General features: G+C 41.2%; 1 protein-coding gene across 1 annotated transcript in view; it reads left to right on the top strand.

Annotated features, from left to right (window-relative positions):
* The window catches only part of LOC145400787 (peroxisomal sarcosine oxidase-like), a 194,865-nt gene that overhangs the window by 22,019 nt on the left and 145,675 nt on the right, over window positions 1-27,171 (top strand). The window contains exon 4 of the mRNA XM_080273224.1: window positions 2,369-2,497. Coding sequence (XP_080129350.1) covers window positions 2,369-2,497 — 129 coding nt within the window. The remainder of the gene's footprint in view (window positions 1-2,368; window positions 2,498-27,171) is intronic.

Here is a 27,171-nt window from a genome sequence, read left to right as displayed (position 1 = left end):
GGACGAGACAGCCTTTGACTCCCGTAGAACAAGCAACTCTGTGAGGTGGAAGCACAATATGACTCAGTATACAGAACCACTTAAAAGTTGAGTTGGTATGAGATACAGTACAGTGATTTTTTAGAGAAAGATTACAAGAAAATAATGTGTTAAAAAATACTGAAAATTTCAGTAGTTTGGGGGGATGCGTGTTCTGAAGACTGTGGTGAGCTTGATGGTGAAGGAACGGATATTCATGGCATTCGGATTTTTAGACTCAGCCCAGGCTTTGTCGAAGGTTATGAGTTATTTCATAAGTGGCAACAAAAGATTTAAACAGATACCAAAGTGTGTAAGATCGGGAGCCGTAAGGAAATGTTTGATCTTTTCTGATACTGATGGAATACAAATGACGGTCTTCACCCTTACATGCTATCTTGTCCTTGCATGCATTCATTATCTTACAAATGTATTATTTATTGACACTTATCCAGACAGAGAAAGATATATTTTTCAAGGTCATAAACTTTAACCCGTAAAATTAGAAGGCTTTATTTTTTTTCTTCCCATTTCTGGACGGTTTATTTCAAATTACAAGAGGCTTTATGAATTGGATGGCTGGATACATCTTAATTACTCCTGGTTTCCATAGAGGCCGTCCTCTCTTGGGGTTAAAAAAAAAGATCCGTCTGGTGGTATCAAGAATACACTGTAAACAACGCCCTCAGCTTAAAAGGATCCCATTTCTTGTCTAATTTTCTCCTCTTCCCACTGAAAAAGTTCGGGTGACAATGTGAGCCTTTTCTTGTGGTGAATAACCTCCTCTGGAGATAGACTAATACACATCTTGAATTAGACCACTGCAGTGAAGGGTTAACTTTAGTACAAAATAACGTACTATTAATTTTAATGTGGCTGTTATTAGATGCTATCACCTTAGTGGGGAGGGACTGACTAAGCCTATGTATAATCCCTACAATTCGAGAAGTCTCACCTATGATGCATACAATTACCTGGAGAAAGCAAGAATATCACAAAAATGATATCCTTCCTGCGACGGAAGTAAACTGTATCACAAGTCGCCTGCTTAAAACTTAAATCGCTAGGAGGTTGGAACATTCCCCACTTTTGACGATAACTTCTAAAGTGCGTGAAGAAAGTAAGTAGGGGGAAAAAAAAAAAGCTTACATTGAATGCTATTTATCGACTACAGTAAGTCCCAATATATCTATAGACTACAACGAACAACCCCATCTTACAGTCCAGGTCCCAAGTTCTGTTCTTGGTATCAGCAAGCTGGAGCAAAGAAATTTTACTGCTTGCCCGAAAAGCTAACTCAGGACTTCTCGGTTGAGGGCCGCGTGTCTGACCTCTCTACATACCGTTGTTGACTGCACTCTATAGTGTCAGATGCAGATCCATCAAGTAACCTAAGGGCGTTCCTTAATTGTCCGTCAAAAAATAGGGTATCTGCTTCCCCAGTATAATGAAAGTTTTAGCCTCTTCAGTCCTATGAATTTTAAAAATTTACTCACGGTACTTTCAGACATTAATATTGTGCCACGAAAGACCTCTCATATTAAAGTGATTAATGAACTTTACGTCTAACACGTTCAGTTTAAAAATATTCACTTAAGCTGAATTAAAGTATCTACGGAAAACGTAAATGACATGTAAAATGGATACTTTGGTGGAAGACCAGTCATTATGGTTTATCCTTTTTACCACCTGACGATTCTATTGCAGTTACTTGTGTGGAGACCATTCGTAATGAAAGGGTTTTAAGTTGAATGTCTAATCCCTTCAGTGTCAGAGGGTTCCACAAAGTTTGATAAAATTGTCTGAAGATTGCTAGCAAGAATATATATAAATGTCATCTTCAGGCATAAAGGGATCACTTTCTCACACAACGATGTATTATTTGATTCCTGTATTGCTATCTCCAGACTGTTTTTGAAATTACGTAGGAATACTCGCATGCTATGCCCCATCCTTTCCAGTTGGCAAAAGCTAACCAAACCAGAAAAATATAGTCTTGAAGACAGTAACAATTAAATACAAATGACGCCTTTGAACTGAAAGAGTTAACTCCTGCATCAAAGTGACATATCGTTTATTTCGTAGTCGTTATTACATCCGACATGCGATTTAGTTTACCCTATGAAAAAATCTTGTAACAAAGAAGCTGTGATGGAGTTTCCTAATCCGTTCACTACAAGACGCGTCTCCTAATGAGCGTTGAATCGCCTAGTAGCATGAGAAAAATACTGTCCTGTGCTCCAAACCTTACTTAAGGCCGATATTGTCTACAAGAGTCAGAAGCTCCAAATCTATTTATAGTGGTTTGTATATGGTAAGCATGAGATAACAAATACGTTGTTTACCCTAGGGTTAGTCCCGTGCTGATGTTAGTCAACAAGAGTCAGCAGTCCCTGATGGATAACATGGTCAAGTCAGTCAAGGACCAAGGCTTCAGTGTCCAGTGGGTCGACCCTGCTGTCATCAACGCTAAGTACAAGTAAGGATACCCATCATCATCATCATCATCATCATCATCATCATCATCACCCTCCTCCCAATTGCCATTACCGTAATCCTGACCATGTTTCCCATTATGAGGATATTATCTTCAGAATCGAACATTCTTAGAGATGGGGTAATAGTTGCCACCCCAGTGTCACCATTTGCTTAACCTGATCTTGTGTCTTGACTTGATTTTTTTCTATGAGTCGTTCAGATGGATGAATAACACATACCTATACTGTGAACATGCTGATATTGTGGACACTCAGTGGTGGCTGAGTGGTTTGCATCATTGACGAGAAATTGTTGGTCAAATAACGCCATGCTTCGAATCCTTGTGAGGCAGTTAACCTTAAGCTATTCAGGTGTACATCCATCCATTGTGGGTTAGTATGTAAAATGAATACACAGGGTAACTCGTGCAGGAGTTAACTGCGGAAACCCAGATGATGTAGTGGCACTGTCCCTTCAGGATAATGGTCGAATAACTCGCCACATGCTCAAAAAACCCAAGTTAGGGAGATGAGCAGCGCGGCTAAGCGCTTCATGGCGTCTGCCCTACCTTTCCCTCATCACATCAGGATCCAAGTCAGGCTGAAACTGGAACATTTTAACAATAACCAAAGCATCAGTATGTGAGTATAACATACCTTCTAAATAAATACAGTTTATAGGAATATCATATTCTTCACAGTAAACATTACTGGCAGATAAATATATCGTATCTTCATAAATATTCTTAAAAAAAAAAAAAAATCCGGATATACCTTACCTTCACAGTAAACCCATTATCAGTAAGTGTATATACGGTGCCATCACAATGAACATGTGTTGGCAGATCGTATTTTCACAATAAAAACAATATTTACATAATACTGTAAGTACTCGTCTCTTCACAGCAAACATAAAATTATCGCTAGGGTATATCTTCACATCAAACGCAATAGTAATAGATGCGTTTTACCAACATATGAAAAAGTTAATAATTCTGAAGTTAGCTTACACGGTTCCGATTTGAGTTGGACCTTCTGATGTAGCTTCTGGATAAATGGCTTTTCCATATGACGAAGTAATTCTTTCATTTGAAGATTTCCGGGGAATAGAGGACCAGGACACCATGTTAAATGTGGATTCTACCAGCCTTCCCGGCGTTGCCCTGGTGAAAATACTATGACCGTGCACTCCGGAGATTTCTGGGGCCTTGGGGGATCACCCCTGCGGAAAACATCACCTATGGTCCCATTTTCCCCATTGAACTTATGTTTCTTTTGCGTCCATATCCCCAGGGATATATTCCTCATGGACCTATTCCTACCATGGACATATGCACCCTCAGGAACTAATCCTCATGGACCTATTTTCCCAATACCCGTCCACCCTGTCCACTCACCCAGATTCACTCACCCATTCACCCTCCCACGATGCCCATCCACTCACCCTTCCATGGTGCCCACTCACTCACTGTCCCACGCTGCCCACTCACTCATCTTCCCACGATGTCCTCTCACTCACAGTCCCACGCTGCCCATCCATTTACCCTCCCACACTGCCCACAGTTCCACACCACTTCCATTCAAGCTTACCCCACCATGCCTGTCCTCCTCCTTTCCCCATCCACTCCACCCATCCACTCACTCACCTCAACTTTCTTCTCATCACACTACCAATCCGGCCTCGATGCTTCATCATGTTTACAATGTAATTTCTATGTTGTGATATTGATATAGTTGTACGAGGAAATTAAAATTTTGCTGGAACTGGCCACCAGGCTTCACCATGTTGACCTAATTAGTTTTACTTTCAATCATTAACGATACCACTTTAGCATTTTTAAACCGGACCATTATCTTCCTTGTAAAACGTTACCTCTGTTAGGACCCTTTGAAGCTCTGTAGATAGTTCCGCCATAATTTCTATAGTGGTGTGACAGGGAAATAATTTATAAATATATAGGCAATTAGATAACTGGCCCTTATGGCAAAGACATTATTCACATTTAGGTACATTGAATCCCCTCATTAAACATTAATGTACTGTACGCGCATATCGCATCTTCACGATAAACACAACATTGATATAACAGGTCTATCGAATATTCACCACAAATTCATCATTAGCACATAAATACTTCTTTTTCTTCTAATGACATGTCTGAATGTGGGTATAATAATCTATATGAGAGAAAAAAAAAACAAGACATTGTAAACTCAGGAGTCATGCGAGGTCTTGTCAAAAAAGACCCCGAACTTTTTTTAATGGCGCCATCTAGCCTTTCCTGTTGTTTGCAGATGGTGCTATGTTGTTTAGTGAAGATCGAGGGGAACTGCAAGGCATGGTGAATTAGTCTGGGAGAGTATTTAAGAAACGGAATCTGAATGTGACTATAGGGAAGAGTGAAGTTCTGGTCCTTGATGTCAATGAATGCATAGTAAGGCTGGATAGTGGGGAAATAGAAAATGTTAGTGTTTTTATGTACTTGGGTAGTGTGATTAGTAAGGATGGAAGTTTGGAGGATGAAATACAAGAGACGGTACAGACAGGAAGAAAGGTTGCTGGTTCATTGAAAGCAGTGATAAGAAATAGGGAAGTGAGCACTGAAGTAAGAATGTCGCTGCATGATAGTATTGTGATCCCCACGCAAACCTATGGAAGTGAAGCTTGAACTTTGTTGAAAAGACACAAGGCAAGAGTAATGGAAATGAGGTATCTGAGAGGAGTTACATGGGGAGACAGACTGAAAAATAACAAAGTGATGGAACGTTGAGGTGTGGATGTGGATGTGATAGAAAATGTTAGGATAAATACACTGAGGTGATTTGGTGATGTGGAGAAGATGGAGAGTGAGAGACTAACTAGGAGAGTTTATGTGAGTGAGATGGAGTGGGGGGGGGGAGGGAGGCTGAGGTCGAGGATGAGATGATGTGATGTAGTAGAGAGGTACATGAGAGAGGGAGTTTCAGCTGGGGGAAGGGAAGTGAAATGGAGGGAGATGATTTCTTTGTGGCAATCCCTTACGGGATTAAGGTGTCTGTCTACAGATAAGTAGACACACCAACTAGCTGGTGCAGAGTGATTGCGAAGGGAGCACTGTGTGGCTGCAACTTTGAGCATTAGTCGAACACTAATCGCATCACGCCACGTCGCGAACAAAATAACAAAAAACTTGGAAGAAAACCAACTTCGTGAACAGGCAGGATAGCGAAGCGAGTATTCGACGATTGATAGTCTATACACAATGAATCAGCTAACTAAGAAAGCTACATAATATATTAAACTAGTGTGCTTACTGTAGGTTTGTTGATTACAAAAAGGCTTTTGACTCAGTGAAGCTCATAGCAATTTTAAATCCATTGCGGGAACAACGAGTAAATGAGAACATTGTAAAACTGCTCAAAAACATATATAAAGAGGGAACTGCTACTGTTAAATTACATAAAGCCTCGGAAAGAATTAAAACTGAGCAGGGAGTGCGTCAGGGAGATACAATTTCACCAAAAATATTTACAGCATGCCTAGAAAGTATTTTCAGAATGCTGGACTGGGAAAACAATGGAGTAAACATAGCTGGAGAAAAGGTAAAACATTTAAGATTTGCAGGTGACATTGTCCTAATCTCAGAAACGGCAGAGACTTTGCAAATGTTAAATAACCTGAACAAAGTCTCAGAGTAGGGCTAAAGATAAACCATAAAGTAATAGTTAATCCACATACACCAAAGAGCTTCATCAGAGTAAGCAAGGAAATTCTTGAAGAAGTCGAGGAGTACAGTTACTTGGGGCAAATGCAAAAATTAACGAAAGACCATGATAGTGAAATAAAAATACTCATTACAAATGGATGGAAAGCTTTCGGTAAATATAGAGAGAGTATGACAAGTAGCTTGCCAATATGTTTGAAAAGAAAAGTATGTAACGAATGTATAATTCCACCTATGACGTATGGTTGTGAGACCTGAAAACTAACAAAATCGATGGAAAATAAACTAACACGTTCTCAGAGAGCAATGGAAAGTTCAGTGTTGCGAATACCTTTAAGAGAAAGGAAAAGTTCAACTTGGGTGAGAAGGCAGATTAAAGTCAGTGACATCATAAAAGTTATAAATGAACAGAAATGGAGGCGGGCAGGCCATGTTGCATGAATAAGGGATAACCGATGGATTAAGAGGCTGACTGACTGGACACAAAGAGATCGTAAGCGTAGGAGAAAAAGGCCAGAAGGGAGGCAGTGGCTGAATCGGTAGAGAGGCGGCCTGCAGTTCTAATGGACATCAGGTTCAAATCCTGGCTGTGGCAGGGAATAGTCTAAGGATTTGAATTTCATGAAAAGTAGCTTTTCCTGATCTACCAGATGACCCGCCAACATGTCGTTGAGTACCCCCGCTAATACCAATGCACCAGTCCTGTGTGATATGGCTCTAGCATGTATTCAATTCAATGGTGCGTGTTAGTGCTGAAGTGGTGACATGTGGAGATGTAGGAGGACTACTGGCCCTTAGGGATAGGCCCTGAAGCCTATGCCCAGAGTCGGTCATGTAAAAAAAAAAAGACAGAAGGTGGAGAAATGAGATAGAGAAATTTGGAGGGAAAACGTGGCAGAAACTGGCCCAGTCAAGGAATTCGTGGAGAAGTATGGGGGAGGTCTTTGTTCTGCATTGGACTTGTAATATATATATATATATATATATATATATATATATATATATATATATATATATATATATATATATATATGCTCTCTCACCCAAGTTGATCCTTTCCTGTCTCTTAAAGTTATTCCCAACATTCACCTTTCCATTACTCTCTGAGAACGGATTAATTTATTTTCCATCAATTTTGTCAGTTTCCAGGTCTCACAACTGTACGTCATAGCTGGAATTATACATTCGTTATATATTTTTCGATTCATTCAAACTGGCAAGATACTTTTCATAATGGCTCTGTGTTTATCGAAAGCTTTCCATCCAATTGTAATGCGTCTTTTTATTTCTTTATCATGATCTTTCATTAATTTTAGTATTTGCCCCAAGTAATTGTACTCCTCGACTTCTTCAAGGATTTCTTCGCTTATTCTGATGATGCTCTTTGGTAAATGTGGATTAAACATTACTTTAGTTTTACTTCAGTTCATCTTTAGCCCTGCTTTGAGACTTTCTCTGTTCAGGTCATTTAACATTTCTTGCAATGTCTCTGCTGTTTCTGAGATTAGGACAATGTCATGTGCAAATCTTAAATGGCTTAGCTTTTCTTCATCTATGTTCACTCCATTGTTTTCCCAGTCTAGCTTTCTGAAAATACTTTCTAGGCATGCTGTAAATTATTTTAGCGAAATTGTATCTCCCTGACGCACGCCTTTCTCAATCTTAATTTTTTCCTAGTCCTTATGTAATTTAACTGTAGCAGTTTCCTCTTTATATATGTGTTCTAGCTGATTTACAATCTCATTCACTCCTTGTTTTCGCAAAGAATTTATAATTGCTATGTGCTCCACTGAGTTGAAAACCTTTTCGTAATCTACAGAACCTAAGCACAGTGGTTTATTATATTCTGTAATTTTCTCAATTACCTGATTCATTGTGTGTAGATGATCAATAGTCGAATACCCGCTTCGGAATCCTGCCTGTTCACGAGGTTGGTTTTCCTCCAAACTTGTTATTCAGTTCGTAAGAACTTTAGGGAAGAGTTTATAAATGACCGATAATAAACTAATGGGTCGATAGTTACTAAGATCTTTTGAGTCACCTTGTTTGTACAGTAGAATAAATATTGAATTACACCATGTTTGGGGAATTTTCTTTTTTATACATTGAGTAAAAAAGTGAGCAAGCCTATTTTGTACTTTTACTCCTGCATCCATCAGTAAATCTACTACTGTTCCCCGTAGCCTTCCCTCTTTTCATGTTTATAAGAGAAATATTTACTTCGTCTGGTGCTGCCTCGGGTATTTCACTTGTGTCTTTAATCATCTTCTTTCTTTCACTTTTGAAACTGAATCTTGCTGTGCAACCCACCATTCTATGCTCACTTCCTATATTAACTTTGTTGACAACTGTGATATTTGTGATTGTGTTATTCTTATCTGCTATAAGAAGTCTATTTCATTTTTTGTTTCTCCATTTGGGACTCTCCAGGTCCACTTCCTCCAAGTTCTTTTGTGGAAGAATGTGTTCATTATTCTCATGTTAAACATTTCAGCAAAATATACCAGCATTTCTTCTCTTTCATTCCTTTCTCCCACTCCAAATTTTCCCATACATGCTTCTCCATCTTTCGCCTTCTCAACTTTTGCATTGCAGTCTCCCGTGACTATAGTATATGTGGTCTTTTCTTCTTCCATAATCTGAGAGATGTCATTATAAAATGTTCTATTTCTTCATGTGAGCTTTGAGAAGTTGGTGCATATAATTGTATTACTTTTAGGTATATTTTTTGCACAGTCTAATTACAACCAGTGCTACTTTGACATATACACTGCTAAATTTAACAATGTTGTCTGTAAGATTTCTGTTACCTAGAAATCCCACCCCACTAACTCTTTGATTTTGCCTTCCTCTGTAGTAAAACATGTAGTTGCTGTCTTTGAGCTGAATAACTTTTTCTTCTAGTCTGTGGGTCTCACTCAAACCAACAATATCCCGACTAATGTTTTCCAGGTCAGTCATTACGTTACCAAGTTTGTAATATTCTGCCGGGCTTCTTACACTGTATGCATAGATCTTCATGGATTTCAGTTTGCTTAATATCCCAGTCTCTAACTTGCCACCACAGTGAAAGAGCAGACTAAAGTCAAAGATACTATAGAAGTTATAAAAGAACAGAAATGGAGGTGGGTAGGCCATGCAGAAAGAATTAGCGATAACCAATGGAGCAAGAGGCTTACTGACTGGACACCAAGAGATTGTAAGCATAGCAGAAAAAGGCCAGACAGTAGGTGGAGAGATGAGATAGAAAAATTTGCAGGGAAAACGTGGCAAAGATTGGCTCATTCAAGGAATTCGTGGAGAGTGTTGGGGGAGGCTTTTGTTCAGCAGAGGACTTGTAATGGCTGATAATAATGATATATAATATGTCATCTCATCTCATCAGCCGTTTGAGTGTCCACTGCAGGACCGGTCTATCCCGACCGAAGTGGGGACGATACAGCCAATGTATCTCTACCAAGTGGCTTAGGCCGTCTAGTAGAGATTGTATGTAGGGTGAGAAGTGCTTGTAAATGTAACTGTAGTGTTGGAGTGGCTTTAAATGTGTGTGTAGTCTGTGAACCAAGTGTAATCGGCCCGTGCAAGCCGACTGGGTGCAAGCATACTTTGTAGTATGTGACACTGGTTCAATCACAGCACCCCTTATATCCACCAATGCAGTAAGTGGCCTGAAAAATTCTCCCAAAGTTTATTACCCTGGCGGGGCGCGAACCCTCGTTCTTCAGTGTACGAAAACGCACACTGTAACACTGTACCACAGAGGCTCCCTCCCTCTCTCTCTATGTGTATATACATATATATATATATATATATCTGTATATATATATATATATATATATATATATATATATATATATATATATATATATATATATATATATATATATATATATATATATATACATAGGCTACTTCCCCCAAGGAAAGGGAGGTAGCCGAGACAGGACGACACACTCCCCATTTACTCATCCATTCAAACACATTCATTCGCATCTTAGCCCCAAAGGGGAGAACGGACAGATCCTCACCGCACCACACCGCACAAGGGTCAACTGCGCAATGCAATCAGTGACATCCACAGCAGGGCCCGACAGCAGAGCTGGTTTACCCCTGCCACACCATAACAGACCCATCCCCTTACCCGCACCTGACCTGACTAGCTGATCAGACCAAATGCGGGAGAATATCCCCTCAGGGCTGCATCATCACTTATTCATTCACAATTTCTCTCCATTTATTTCTGTCACGCACAGCCACTCTTCCTTGTTCAACAGACATCCCTCTGGCATCCAGCGCTCTCTTCACACTGTCCATCCATCCTATTTGTGGTCATCCTCTCAGCCTTACACCTCTCACATCAGATCTAGTTATCTTTTTCACCAATCGCTCATTATCCATTCTCTCCATATGCCCAAACCATCGCAACACCCTCTGCTCAACTCTACCAGCCATCTCCCGAACAACTCAAGTTCTCCTTCACACTTCGTCATTTCGCACTCGATCCATACAAGTCACTCCACACATACCCCTCAGACACCTCATCTCCATTACATTTAAACTTTTCCTCTCTGCTACACCCATATTCCAAGTTTCAGTCCCATATAATGCAGTCGGTACCACAACACCCTCATACAGCCTTCTCTTTACATCCATTTAAGCGAACGACATCTAAACACTTATTTCATTCCTCCCAGCACCTTTCCTACTTCATTTATACTAAACTTCACTTCTGCATCTATTCTTCCATCTACAGCAACATGTGACCCTAGATATTTAAAACACTCTACCTTCTCAAGCAACTCACCCTTCAAAACTATATTCATCCCCCTACCATCTACCAACCTCGTACACTTCATCACTTTACTCTTATTCTCATTTACTTTCAATTTTCTCCTATCACACACCCTTCCAAACTCCTCTACCATCTGTCTCAAGCTCTCCTCTGAATCAGCCACCAGTGCAGTATCATCTGCAAACAGCAGCTGCTTCAGATTCCACTCTCCACCATCAACATTCACCAGACTAAGACCTCCACCTAAAACTCTTGCATTCACCTCTCTTACAACACCATCCATGTAAATATTTAAACAACCAAGGCAACATCACACATCCCTGTCGCAGCCCCACTCTCACGGGAAACCAATCACTCACAGCATTTCCCACTCTTACACACGCTCTACTATTTATATAAAAACCTTTCACCCCTTTTAGTAACCTCCCATCAAGTCCATACAATCTTAAAACAGTCCACAAAGCCTCCCTATGAATTCTATCATATGCTTTCTCTAAATCCATGAATGCCCAAAACACATCCTTGCTTTTCGCTAAATACTTTTCACACACTTGTCTCACACCAAACGCCTGATCCACGCATCCCCTCCCTTTCCTAAAGCCACACTGGTCATCACCAATCACTCCCTCTGTACCCTCTCTAACTCTCATGATTAACACTCTACCATAAACCTTACCTACAACACTCAACAGACTTATACCCCTAAAGCTAGTACATTCATACTTATCACCCTTGCCTTTATACAACGGGACCACACAAGCACTTGCCCAGTCAACTGGCACCATACCTTTCACAAAGCACACATTCAACAATCTTACTAACCAGTCAACAATAGTCACTCCACCACCCTTCAGGCATTCCACAGCACACCCATCCATGCCTGCAGCTTTCCCTGTTTTCATCTCCTTTACTGCCTTCTCCACTTCCTCCTTCGTGATCAAAGAACCATTCAACTCTCCCAACACATTTATTCCTTGCACCCTTCCATCCGCCACTATCTCAGCCACCCTTTCCTCCTCTTCATTTAACAATCTTTCAAAATACACTGCCCATCTCTTCCTTACTGCATCAATCTCAATTAACATCCTTCCATCCTCTGCTTTTATTCGTTCTTCCTTCCCAGACTCTCCCTTTCGCACCCTTTTAACCTCCTTCCAAAACATTTTCGTATTCTGTTGAAAATTCTCTTGTCAGCCGCCTACCCCACCTCTCATCTGCTGCCATTTTAGCATCACGCACAGCCCTTCTCGCCCTATTCCTCTTTTCCTTATATCTTTCATATTACATCTCATCCCTCCTCTGCAGCCACACTTCATATGCACGTTTCTTCTCAGCCACACCCATATTTACTTCCTCGCACCACCATTCACTTCCATTTCTTACACCACCACCCACACGTCTCACACCACACACCTCTTCTGCATGCCCCTCCACAGCACTCTTAAACAACTGCCATTCCTCCTCCACACTGCCATTTTCCTGATCTTTCACTGCGTTCCACTCATCTTTCAATTTCTCCTGATACTCTATCTTTTTCTCTCTTTTATCCAACTCATTCACTTTCAAAACCTCCCTGCCACACCTAACGCTCCTAGCTCTCATCCATTAATTACCTACTCTTAACTTTCCTTCCACCAGGTAGTGGTCAGACATACCTCCACCCTCCCCTCTCAGAACTCTCACACCCAACAGTCTTCCTATTACATTCTTAGGCACAACCACATAGTCCATCAAAGCTTTATCAACAACCCTTCCACCCTCCTGTCTAACCCATGTATACTTATAAATATCTTTCTTCTCAAACAGCGTATTTCCAATCACCATCTCTCGCTCAACACACACCGCTATCATTCGTTCCCCATTTTCATTTCTTCCAGGCACACCATGCATACCAACTACACCTTCAACTGCTACATTTCCCACTCTAGCATTCAGATCTCCATCATTACCACATTCACATTCGCTCCAAAACTCTGCAGACACTCATCAACATCATTCCAGAAAGACTCCCTCTCTTCTTCATCATTTTCACTACCAGGCCCATATGCACTCACAGACACCCACAACTCACGTTCAGATTTCGCTTTCACCCACATCAGTCTAGATGACACCTCCTTCCATTCAGTCACACACTGCTGTACTTCCGTACTCACTAACAAGGCCACACCTTCTCTTGCCCTTCCTCTATCAACACCTGACAATCTTCCATCCACACTTCCAAACATAGACTCACCCTTCCCTTTCATCTTCGTTTCACTCAAAGCTAACACATCCAACTTTCTTCTCACAAACATTCTCCCAATCTCCTCCCTTTTAGCCTCAATCGTACTACATCCACGCACATTCATAGACCCAATCTTCAGGGTACGGGGATAACTCAGTCCCCCATCCCTTTCTCTGGCCTGTCTCTTTTTAGGAACTAAAAAACAGAGGAGGGGGTCCCTAGTCCCCTCACCCCGCCCCTTTTAGTCGCCTTTTACGACATGCAGGGAATATGGTGGCAGTATTCTTCCTAACACATCCTGGCCGCGGAGTAGTAGTACCACCCCATAGTGCGGTCAGATTGTGTCCCCCCCGCCACTGTATATATATATATATATATATATATATATATATATATATATATTATAGAGAGAGAGAGAGAGAGAGAGAGAGAGAGGCTCTGTGGTACAGTGGTAAAGTGTGCGTTCTCGTACACTGAAGAACGAGGGTTCGCACCTCCCCAGGGTAATAAACTTTGGGAGCACTCTTCTGGCCACGTACTGCTAAACATCAGGGGTGCTGTGGTTGAACCAGTGTCGCATAATATAAAGTATGCTTGCACCCCAATCGGCTTGCGCGGGCCGATCACACTTGGTTCACAGACTACACACACATTCAAAGCCACTACAACACTACAATTACACTTACAAGCACTTCTCACCCTACATACAATCTCTACCAGACAGCCTAAGCCACTTGGTAGAGATACATTGGCTGTATCGTTCCCACTTCGGTAGAGATAGGCCGGTCCTGCAGTGGACACTCAAACGGCTGATGAGATGACATATATATATATATATATATATATATATAGATAGATAGATAGATAGATAGCATCAGCCATTACAAGTTCACTGCTCCCCTTCTCCACGGATTGCTTGACTGAGTCAATCTTTGCCACATTTTCTTGCAAATTTCTCTATCTCATCTCTCCACCTCTTGTCTGGCCTTTGTCTGCTATGCTTGCAATCTCTTTGTGTCCAGTCAGTCAGCTTTTTGCTCCATCGGTTATTCCTTATTCTTGCTACATGGCGTCCCCAGTTCCATTTCTGTTCTTTTATAACTGTTGTAATGCCTTTGACTTTAGTCTGCTCTCTCACCCTGATTGATCTTTTCCTGTCTCTTAAAGATATTCCCAACACTGACCTTTCCATTGCTCTCTGAGAACGGATTAGTTTATTCCACATCGATTTTTTTTTTTTTTGGTTTAGTTTCCAGGTCTCACAGCCGTACGTCATAGCAGGGACGTTACATACTGTCCGTTTCAAACATATTGGTAAGCTAGTTTTCATGATGTCTCTGTTGTTTACCGAAAGCTTTCCATCCAATTGTGATGCGTCTTTTTATTTCGCTATCATAGTTCTCTTTAATTTTAGTATTTTTTTGTTCCAAGTAATTGTACTCCTAGACTTCCTTCAAGAATTTCTTCACATTATTCTGATGACACTCTTTGGCATATGTGGATTAAACATTGCTCTAGTTTTACTCCAGTTCATCTTTAGCCCTACTTTGAGACTTTCTCTTTTCAGGTCATTTAACATTTTTTGCAATGTCTTTTCTCTTTCTGAGATTAGAGCAATGGCATCTGCAAATCTTATATGGTTTAACTCTTCTCCATCTATGTTTGCTCCTTTTTTTTCCAGTCTAGCTTTCTGAAAATGCTTTCTAAACATGCCGTAAAAATTTCTAGTGAAATTGTATCTCCCTGATGCACGCCCTTCTCAATCTTAATTTTTTTTTCCTAGTCCTTATGTATTTTAACTGTAGCAGTTCCCTATTTATGTTTTTTTTTTTTTTTTTTTTTTTTACGATGTTCTTATTTACTCCTTGTTCCTCCAGTGAATTTATAATTGCTATGTGCTCTACTGAGTCAAAAGCCTTTTCGTAATCAACAAAACCTAAGCACAGTCGTTTACTATATTCTGTAGTTTCCTCAATAGTTGAATATACATTTCGGAATCCTGTCTGTTCGCGAGGTTGGTTTTCTTCCAAAGTTGTTAATCTGTTCATAAGGACTTTAGTGATGAAATTGTAAATGACTGATAATAAGCTGATGAGTTGATAGTTGCTAAGATTTTTGAGTCGCTTTTTTTGAAAGGAAAATAACTATTGGATTATACAATATTTGGGGAATATTCTTCTTTTTTAATTGAGTCAATAAGTAGGCTAGCCAGTTCTGTACTTCGACTCCTGCATCCAACAGTAAATCTGCTAGTATTCCATCTTCTCCCGGAGCCTTCACTCTTTTCATATTTTTAAGAGAAATGTTTACTTCGTCTGGTGTTGCATCTGCTATTTCGCTTGTGTCAGTTAAAAGTTATGTATTGGTACTACTGTCTTTGATGCATACAGTTCTTTGTAGAATTCTTGAACGCTCTTCACCATCTTATCTCTGCTTTTAATGCCTTCACCATTCTTGTCTTTCAGTGATATAGTATGTTGCTTCCTAGAGCCATTTTACTTCGGACCTGTTCCAGATTTTTCCTTGCATTGATGGTTTCTTTGATCTGATCCATGTTTCTCTTTTCATTTTTCTTCTTATTGTCTCTTGGGGATAAACTTGTTTATTTTCGCTCGTTCTGTTTCATTTTTCTCAGTTTTTCCTTTCCTTTCCTTTCTTTTTTTCATAAGCTCGAGTGTCTTTTCTGATCACTTCTTGGTTTTGGTTGTATTAGGTTTCCCTACTTCATCCGCCGATTCTTTTAGCACGTTTGTTAGTCTATCATTCATCTCATCAGTGTTACATTCAACATTACTTAGAGCCTGAAATCTGCTTCTAATTTCCAACTGAAAGGCTGCTTTGTTTTCGTTTACTTTTATTGGACATATCTTGGTATTTTTAATCGTCTTCTTTCTTTCACTTCTCAAGCTGAATCTGACTATGCAACCCACCATTTTATGGTCACTTCCAATATTCACTGTGTTGATAATTGTGACATTTGTGGTAGTGTTATTTTTATCAGCTATAATGAAGTCGATTTCATTCATTATTTCTCCATTGCGACTTTTCTAGGTGCATTTTCTTCCCGCTCTCGTGTGAAAGAATGTGTTCATTATACTCATACATTTCAGCAAAATTTACCACCATTTTATATACACAGTATATATATATATATATATATATATATATATATATATATATATATATAGATAGATAGATAGATAGATAGATAGATATAGATATATAGATAGACAGATATATATATATATATATATATATATATATATATATATATATATATATACACACATACACACGCACACGAAGTGCTACATAAAAGTTCCAGTAATTTGAACAGAGGGAGCCAACCATTTCCAATTTTGCCTTTTGCTGCTAGGAGGAGTCATCAGCACCCTTCGTGCGTCAGCGTGGCCCCGGCCGTGTCTGTGAGCGGACGTGTTGTTGAGCTATGCTTACTATTGTAACGTGGTGTGTAGGTCGTTTGGCGGTTTTGCAGTGGCGGACCTCATGGAACAAAGAACCTGCATTAAGTTTTGCTTCAAGATCAACAAGACGACTGCAGAAACTCACCGGTTGCTTCAGCAAGCCTATGGTGACAATGCCATGTCCCAAAGCAGAATATTTTTCTGATACAAGCGGTTCAAGGAAGGACGAACGTCCGTTGAAGATGATGACCGTTCTGGATGACTGTCAATGGCAACAACACCAGAAAACGTCAGAAATGTTCATTAGGCTATCCTTGCAGATCATAGACTAACTATCCATGATGTTTGTGCTATCGCTGGACTGTCGTACGGGAGTGTGCACACATTTTGTCAGACATGTTGGGCGTGAGACGCATTGCTGCAAAATTTGTGCCAAGACTGCTGAGTGACGAGGAGAAGGCACATTACGTTGCAGTTTGCAGGGAGCTCCAGAATCAGGTCAGAGATGATGCCACCTTCATATCCAGGGTCATAACTGGTGATGAATCATGGGTATATTGTTATGACCCAGAGATAAAACAGCAGTAATGGCAATGGAAGTCTCCCAGTTCACCATCCCGAAAAAAGCAAGTCAAGATTGCAGCAATGTCAAGTCAATGTTGATCATTTTCTTCGATATCCAATGGACAACACCCCTGCCCACACATCAATTGTTGTCTGGCAGTTCCTGGCTTCCACTAACATGGTAGTCATTCCCCACCTATCCTATTTGCCCGACCTTGTCCCCTGCGCCTTTTTCCTGTTTCCCAAGCTGAAATTACGATTGAAAGGGCGTCGATTTGACTCGATTGAGGAGATCCAGACAGAATCGCAGGAGGTGCTCAAGACCATCATGCCTGAAGGCTTCCAGGGATGCATGGACTCGTGGAAAAAACGCTGGGACCACTGTGCATATGCCCAAGGGGACTACTTTGAAGGCGACAGTGAGAACTAGGAGGTAAGGTAACTTATTTGCCTACAGTATTCAAATTACTGGAACTTTTGGGTAGCACATCGTATATGAGAGAGGGGTGTGAGAACTGGGAGCAGGGCAGTGAAATGGCGGAGGACAGGGCGAGATGGAGACGATTTGTTTGTGGCTGCCCCTTACGGGATTAAGGCGTCTGTCAGTAGATAGATAGATAGATAGATATAATAGACATCATCAGACTGAAGAATCAATATAAAATCTCGACTATATATGACCGACTCACACCTCTCCCACTGAGGCTCATATGTAACTTATCGTTGGGTTTCTACTGATGCCAGACAATTTTATTCTTCTGACGGAACACCTCGGGTGTGTATGGGTTATAGCTCACCTCATTATGTCTCATTCCAATCAATTTCCTTATTTTTTTATCCAGACAACAGCCAGTCAAACTTAGTAGATATACTGGAAGATGAAATACAGGCAATTCAAACACTGTCATGAAAAATACGTTAAACAAAAACAGTAGACCCTCCCTTCAGCAGACCTCGTTAGAATTTATATTAGATTTGGACACTTTGAGGGCCCCTGGACAAACTGGTGAACATACTTGATACCACCCATTAAACGAGAAACATCACGTGAACCTTCCAGACAACCCCGGGCCCAGAAGACACTTATTTGTCTAATGTGTACATCCACTACATAGGACATCTGCCACAGACCTATCAGATCGCATCCTCTCACCGGGTGACTTAGAATTTAGTTACCAACATTGGCAGCTGTTTTTCCCACCCACTTTTGCTTGACTAGGGAGAAGCAGGCAGAAAGTAGTGGCATGTCTAGCTATTTTGTGCTACTTCTGGTAGACCTGGGCGGGACCAGAGGCTATGGACACACTGTACCTCACATGGTCAGCCTCAGTCTTGCTGTGTCTTTTGGTCCATCAACATCACCCCCCGTGCGGCTCTCGTCTCACAAGTGTGGCAAGTGCTTTCCCATAATGACTGTTAAAAATGGCTTATCAAAATGAATCCCCTACCATCTCCTCTACTGAAAAACCATGGAGAGGAGTTATACTTATTACAGAAGTACCCACTAAGGATCAATAATATCCAGCTCAATCCTGCATCATCCTTGAACATGCTTGGGGTTTCATTCACTCGGGACTTATCATGGAAAGATCATATTACATCTCTTGTAAAATCTGCTTCCAAGAGATTAGGTGTGCTAAGCCGACTCCATACCTTCTTTACCCCTGCACAGTTGTTGACATTATACACGGGTTTTATTCACCCTTGTATAGAGTACAACTCTCATGTGAGAGGAGGCTACCCCAATACAGCTTTTCTCAATAGGGTGAAGTCAAAGACTTTTCTTCTCATTAACTCTCCTCCTCTTACTGGCTCCATTCAACCTCTTTCTCTTCGCAAATACTGTTGCATCTTTATCTCTTTTCTGTCGCTACTTCAACGGTCACTGCCCCTCTTAACTGTCTGCTTGCATCCCTCCACCTCTGTGATGGGTGTGCAGCAACCGTTTAGCAACAAACTCTCATCCATTTTCTGTCCATATCTCTAATGGAAGAGTTAATTGTTACTCTCAGTCCTTCATTTATGCAACAGCTCAACTCTGGAACTGTCTCTCTCTGTCCGTATTTCCTGCTTCCTATGATCCCCAGTCTTTCAAATGCAGTGTGTCCAGAGCCGCGTTTTCGCGACATTTTCAAGTCAAGATCATCTTGATATCCATTTTGACTGATATTGAGTTTCAAGTGAGTGTCGCGAAAACTGGTCAGCAAGAATGTATTGCCTTTACATCAGAGCCATCTATAAATATTCGTTCATGAGGCATATGGCTGCCTTGGGAGATTTTTTGCACGCAGAGGAATTAAATGATGTTATTCGTCATGTGATTGACCAGACGGGCCTTTTGCTTGAAAATTTTGAGTCAGATGAAAGGGCAGCTGTACCATTGTTGTTAGACACAAGGTATAATTGTCAAAATCCTCAAGACCCTCACGTTGTGGTAGCATCAGGGAAAAACAAAAGTAAAATTGCTCTGGGACCTGCGGTGATGCTCTTGTTTCAGACAGTTTGCTGTAAATGTAACTAGCCATGTCAAGTAACCTTATATGGGACCACGTTTATGCCTCGATGGGCTTAAATGAAAAGCATTTTACTAAAGTTGCTGCTAGATGGCGCCACGACAGGCATCAACTGACAGCAAATTTGTATTCTTCATTTCAAATAAACTTCTGTGGGACCACATTTACGTCTCAGTAGGCCACAAGCTCTTTCTTCTTCTCTCACGAGTTTGGCTCGACTTCGGTAGCGCTGGGTTTGTTTACAAAATGGAAAGTCAGGATCAGTCAAAATACCTCGGGAGGAACATTGACTAATCTTGACTAGTCATGCTCAAAATTCAAAATTGTCTTGACTTTTGGTGCTCGCGAAAACAGGTATCAGAACGATAGTCAATATACGATATCAAGATTAGTCAATATATCTTGACTTTTAACCCTTTAACCGCGGGTGTCATTCCAGAATGACGTTGCAAAAACTGGACCAAACCGCGGGTGTCATTCTCGAATGTTTGTGAATATTTTGAATACCCCGCGTTTTTTCCGTGCGCCAATTGTTTCAAGGGAGAGTAGCTATTAAGTTCTTTCACTCCAGCCGACCCCCACCTCCCTCTTCCCCCCCCCCTGGGGCCCCACCTCCCACCCCCTGGGCCCCCCACCCCACCCCTGACCAAGCGCGCATCAGTATCTGTCCAGCTGTGTGAGTGACAACACATGTTGATGTGGCAGTGAAGTGCAGGCAATTACAGTGCCTTTTACCTGCCTCAGTGAACACAGAGTGGGTGTTTATCGTATGTGCAGTGTTCATATATGTTTATAGTATTATTATCAGAATGAGGTTGGCATTTGGTAATGGTGTGTGAGCGAAAAATAGTGATTACAACTCCGCTGATGTGGCAGTGAAATGCAGGTAATTACAGTGCCTTTTACCTGCCTCAGTGAACACTGAGTGGGTGTTTATCGTATGTGCAGTGTTCATATATGTTTATAGTATTATTATCAGAATGAGGTTGGCATTTGGTAATGGTGTATGAGCGAAGGTAATGATGTGTGAGCGAAAAATAGTGATTTTACACCCCTCACTTCTAACGGCACTGCCCGTCCTGTGAAAGTCAACAAAGTCATGAAACCTACATCAATGGAAAGCTGAAGGTTAGTACTTTCTAATGGTACCTTATTTTTTTCTCTAGCTTTATTCTGTGCAGAGTTATTAAGGTTTAAAGGTTTGTTTACATTTGGCTGAAACCCCCGCGGGAGAGGACAGTCAGACCAAAACAATACCCGCGGTTAAAGGGTTAATGTCGCGAAAATGCAGTTCAGGCATCTCAAAATGATCGGATCTTGAATTTGGCTCTCATTTGTATTTATTTTTTTCCTTGGAAGGAACAGTTTGCGGGCTCCTGGCCTTTGGTTCCTTCTTCTGTCTATCTATCTTTCTATTGCCAGACACCTCAATCTCGCATGGGGTGGCCACAAACAAATAGCCTCCAAGTCGCCCTGTCCCCCGCCATTTCACTGCCCTGCTCCCAACTCACACCCACCTCTCTCATATACTTCTCCACACCATGCCTCCATATCATCCTCGGCCTCCCCCTCCCTCTTCCCCCCACCTCACTCACATACACTCTCCTCATCAGTCTCTCACCCTCCATCCTCTCCACATGGCCAAACCACCTCCCTGGGTTCCTCCTAACGCTTCCTATCACATCCACATCCACACCACAACGCTCCTTTATATCCTCATTTGTCAGCCTGTCTCTCCATGTGACTCCATAGGCTCCTCTTAAATAACTCATTTCCACTGCTCTCACTCTTGACTTGTGTCCTTCCAACAACGTCCAAGCTTCACTTCCATACGTTAGAGTTGGTATCACAATACTGCCATGTAATAACTTTTTCACTTCCATGCTCACTTCCCTGCTTCTTATCACTGCTTTCAAGGAACCAGCAACCTTTCTTCCTTGTTGTACCCTTTCAAGCACTTCACCTTCCAAACTTCCATCCTTACTCATCACACTACCCAAGTACTTAAACATACTCACATTTTCCATTTTCTCACCATCCAACCTCACTGTACATTCGCTGACTTCACCTTTCTCAAAGACCATCACTTTACTCTGTCCTACATTCACCTTTAGATTCCGTTTCTTACACACTCTCCCAAACTCATCCACCAAGCCTTGCAGCTCCCCTTCGTCTTCACTTAAGAACACAGTATCATCTGCAAGCAACAGTACAGGGAGTTTCCAAACACTACCCTCTCTCACCAGGGCCACTCCAACATCCACTGTCCTACCTTGTATCTCCTTTATTACCCAATCCATGCACAGATTGAACAACCATGACGACATGACACATCCCTGTTTCAACCCAACCTTCAGATAGAAAAATTAACTCAGTTCACCAACCACATGCACTGCAGCCTTAGCACCATCATATATAATCTTCACAGCATTCAACAACTTCCCATCTACTCCATATACTTTTAATGCTTTCCACAATCCTTGTCTATCCATCCTGTCATATGCTTTCTCCAAATCCATGAAGACCACATACAACCTCTTTCCCTTCTCTAGAAACTTTTCCACTAAAGATCTAAGAATGAATATCTGATCTACACAACCTCTTCCCTTCCTAAAGCCTCCCTGTTCTTCTCCAACTAATTTCTCTGTTATTTCCCTAACTCTGTCAATAAGTATCCTACCATACACTTTTCCTATTATACTAAGAAGACAAATGCCCCTATGATTACCACACACTTCTTTTTCCCCTTTTCCCTTGTACAAGGAAAAAATTATACCTGACTTCCAATCAACCGGGACTCTACCTTCCTCCCAGGCCAATCTGCACATCTTCCATATCCATTCTACTACTATCTATCCCCCATGCTTCAGCATTTCACCAAACACTCCATCAATTCCTGGGGCTTTCCCCAATTTGACTTTCTTCATTGCTTCCACAACTTCTATCCTACTGATTTCTTCCTGTCTTTTCATCTCCCTCCTTCTCCCAGCCATTCACCAGCCACTTACACTCGCATTACTTCCATTCTCAATTTTCAACAATTCCTTAAAGTGTTCTCTCCATCTGCTCACTTTTTCTCCCTTCTCCACCAGTAATCTACCATTTTTATCTTTCACTCCCCTACTAACTTCACTGCCACCCTGTCTTACTCTCTTCACCTCTTTCCAGAACATTTTCTTACAGTCTCTCCACGTTACACTCAAATTCCTTCCAAATTCCTTGTCCAGTCTCTTCTTACTCTCTCTTACTAATCTTTTCACCTATCTCTTCCATTCTACATATGACTCTCTCTTCCGTCTCTCAACTTCTTCCACACCCCTATTTCTCATCCATTCATTGTATGCTTTCTTCTTTTGTGCCACAGCCCGTCTCACCTCTTCATTCCACCATGCTGTTCATTGCACTGCCTTTCGTCTTCTTTTCACCCCACACACCACCTCACATGCTGCACATATTTCTTCTAAGAAAGTCTTGCACCCACCTTCCACGTCCCCCATCTGCTCCAAATCATATTTACCCAATCGTTCCTCCACTTCTCTCTTATACTCTGCCTTTTTCTCATCCTCTTGTAATCTTTCCACTCTCCTTGCAACTACTCCTTCCTCCCGTCCTGCCCTTCTTCTATTTCTCCATCTTACTTGGATCTTGATTCTGGCCACCATCAGGTAGCGGTCAGAAAATCCACTCCCCCAACCTCTATAAGCTCTTGCATCCATTACACATCTTCGCATCCTTTCATCCACACACACATAATCAATCATTGCCTTCCTTTCATTCAGTTCACCACCCACCCATCTCATCACTCGCCATGTATACCTATGGATCATTTTGTGCCTGAATAGGGTATTGGCTATCAAAAACCCCCTCCCGGCACAAATGTCCACTACCGCACTGATATTCTCATGTATCTCAGCAGGCACACCCCACTCACCAACTATTCCATCCACCTTCACATTCCCTACTTTACCATTCATATCACCAATCAAAAGCACTCTCTCATTCCTTCCAAACTTTTCCATGCACACTTTCACATTTGTTCAGAACTCTTCTCTCACTCTGCTTGCACGATCTTGCATTGGTGCATACATGCACACAATCGCCCACATTTGTATTCCAACTTTCCTTCTTCCTTGCATTAAAAAAGGAAAAGATATGGAAGTGATCAAGGCGGATGAGAAAGGGACATGTAGGGATGACCTCATTCACAATTGTGGCTTAAACAGTCGACCCTGCATGGCATCCTGAAGGCAATGACAAAACAAAAGAAGTAGTGAAGAAAATGGTAGGTGGGAGGAAAAGTACAGATGTGTTCAGGAACAAAGCTGCTCAACATAAAACTCAACGAAACCGTGTATTGGTAGTGGTACATGCAAGAGTGAGGTGAGGGTGTCCCTGTGTGTGGGCTGGACATCAACATCCAGCACGAAGGCTTACCACTCACCATGAAGCCTAAAATTTTAAGTGAAGGCACAGGCAAGGTCATATATGGAGAGATGTTCAGTGTCGATGTCGATGATGTGGAGCCATTCATACAGCATCTTTGGAAGCTGATGGAGGATGAGGGCCTGCATGCATTTCAAATTTACAATGCTGATGAAACTGGTCTTTTTTGATGAGCTCTCCCTCAAAATACCCAGGCTTCAGACGATACTGACGGCACTCCAGGGCTAAAGACAATGAAGGAGCACCTCTTACTTCTAGCTTGTGCCAGTGCTGATGGCTATCATCACCTACAATCAGTCATAGTACGTAAAAACAAGCAACCCAGGTCACTTAAGGACATCATGGTCAAGCTTCCAGTGAAGTCATATGGGAACGGTTCTCCCTGGTTTACCCAGGTTATCACAACTGGTTCCAGCACAGTTTCCACATTTCAGTGAGGCAGCACCAAAATAGGTAAGGCATCGGTCCTGATGCCAGTGGTTGGTGGGGGCGCCCATCATCCACTCACTCATTGTAATGATACTCTAATCCAGGGGACTCTAGATTGAGTGACAAGCCAAAGTACTTCATGTATGCCAGGAAATCACTTAATACGGTGGGTGGTGACCTTATAACTAACCAAGACATGTTCCCTACGTGTCAACAAGTGGGTTGGAGGAGAGTTAGTTCCCCTCCCCGGAAAACAACTAATTAAAACGACAAACAAGCAGTGGCGGATCCAGCTGTCCCTCTTGGGGGGGACAATCAGAATGGAGAAGGATGGCTATCGAAGCGAGTCTATCCAGCTGGGGGGTTCGGGGGACGGGGCGCTGTAAGTCCCTCCGAGAGAATTTTTGATATACGACCAATTTCAGGTGCATTTTGAGGCCATAATCACTGGATATGTGGACATATTTTTAGGTTAAAGTATTTAATCTCATGACCTGCAGGGACGGATCCAGCTGTCCATCATAGGGTGGAAGGGTGGGAGAGGGATGGTAATAAGGTATGGGGTCTGGGGTGCATGTGAACAGTAGCTGCTCCATCAGTATGGTGTGGGGTAGATAGATCCCCAACCACAACACATTTTCCAACATATCAGAGGTATCGCTGAAGCATTTTGAGTCATGTTTGGAATCAAAACTACAAAATTTATATGCGATGAGTTCTGTGTTTAACCTGACCAGATAAAAGAAGTAAAATAATATGTGAACTCTTCAGATCTAGGTATTTACAAGTAAATATGAAGCAATTCAGCAGAAACAACTAAATACTGATAATGAAAATTTAATAATACAAAATTCTAGTCAAAATTCAAAGGGACAGCTTGAAATCTAGACGACGTGGCCAAGGTCTAGAAAACAAATTGAAAACTTCTTCAGTTGATGGTAATATACCTCTGTGTGTCTAGCACATGACCAGCACTTCCAGTCTATCTTCCACTGTGGCTCTAACAGAGAGAGTACTTTGTGCTTTGCTAACATACTTTCCGCATCAGCAGTAGATACTGGTAACACTGCAAGCACCTAGAAACAGAAACAAAACTTACATAATGCTAAGCCAGAATAAAATATTTAAAGAATGTCACGGTACTGAAGAGGCTATAAAGCAAGGACCTAAAAAAAAAAAAAAAAATGTTCAAGGCATGCTGGCAGCTAGCCTTGGCTGGGGAAGGGAACGGGTTAAAACATCTCGGGGTTGAAAAAATTAATGACCACGTGATTAAAAAAAAAAAAAAAAAAAAACGAACAGCTAAGATTGATCATACATAACCTACATATAAAACTACTGACAGTATAGTGCACAACACCGATAGTACATTAAAACTCCACAATCTTCACTGATATAGTGATAAAACAATATAAAACTAAAGGAAAGGAAAGTTAAATGCTCCAGATAATTATGCCAACATACTGAGTCATAAATGCGGAGACAAAATTGATAACACTGAAGAATACTAAAGCATAGTACCATAACGATATAGAGAAACATCAAAATTATGTACTGCAATGAAAGGAAATAGAAAAGCAATAGCAGTGGACGTCTAATGCTAAAGCAGTTCATTTATGAAATAATTATAAAGAAACCCTTTCCAAGACCTAAAGAATCAAGCTAACCTTAAGAAGGCACTATCACTGTTCTCCACCCACGTACAATACATCATGATCACCACCATCAACCCACCCACATCCTAATCTCCACCAACATCCACCCACACAATCATTGTTCTGCACTGCACCCACATCATAATCTCTACCACACGCACCCACACCATCATAATATTTGTTCTTCACAGTCCACCCACACACACACCTTCATCATCCACCCTTCATCACACCTTCATTATTTTCTATCACCCACAGTGCTCAAATCATAGCTGTTGCCCTCCAGTGACTTATACGATTCATAAGCCTACATAATATAGTACTGCAGTCTACAGTTCTTGATAAATCAAAAACTGTAACTAAAGACACAGTCATAGAATAAAAACACGAGACCATGAATTGTACATGACGTTAATTAGTGAATTTATAACACATTTTGTGGCAGCACAAAAGACAAACGTTCAACATTAAAAGCTTCCACGTATTTCACAGAACTTGCCAAAAAGCAAAAAACTAAATATAAGTGAGTTATAATTCCTTTCTGAGAGAATAAACGAGAGATGCAAGAAAACATATAAATGAGTTAGTCCTGTACGCCGTTCACAGAAAACATTTTCTATAACTTACGGCAGTTAACATCGTCTACAAAGTGTATCAAATATATTGAATTAATTATGCTGTTCACTTCATTGTAGTTTTTCATACAGATCCCAGCAGATTTAAAATGCAAATCACATAGCAACGGCAAATTAAATATTAAAGCAAAAACGAGGTATTGCATTGGGTTTATTGTTAATCACGATTCGTTTGCCAGTTCTGCAGAATTAGAAGTGTCTGCCATCCCGCGAATTTCACATACGCATATTAATATATTTGCACAGTTTTGGAAACATCCCCTACTGACATCCTGTACGTTAACCTTGCTAC

This window comes from Coenobita brevimanus, chromosome 53 (genome assembly GCF_032717465.1).
Source record: "Coenobita brevimanus isolate Jiangsu-jjx chromosome 53, ASM3271746v2, whole genome shotgun sequence".
Taxonomy (NCBI): domain Eukaryota; kingdom Metazoa; phylum Arthropoda; class Malacostraca; order Decapoda; family Coenobitidae; genus Coenobita; species Coenobita brevimanus.
The sequence above is the reverse complement of the archived record's forward strand: the minus strand, read 5'-3'. Positions and strand labels throughout refer to the sequence as shown.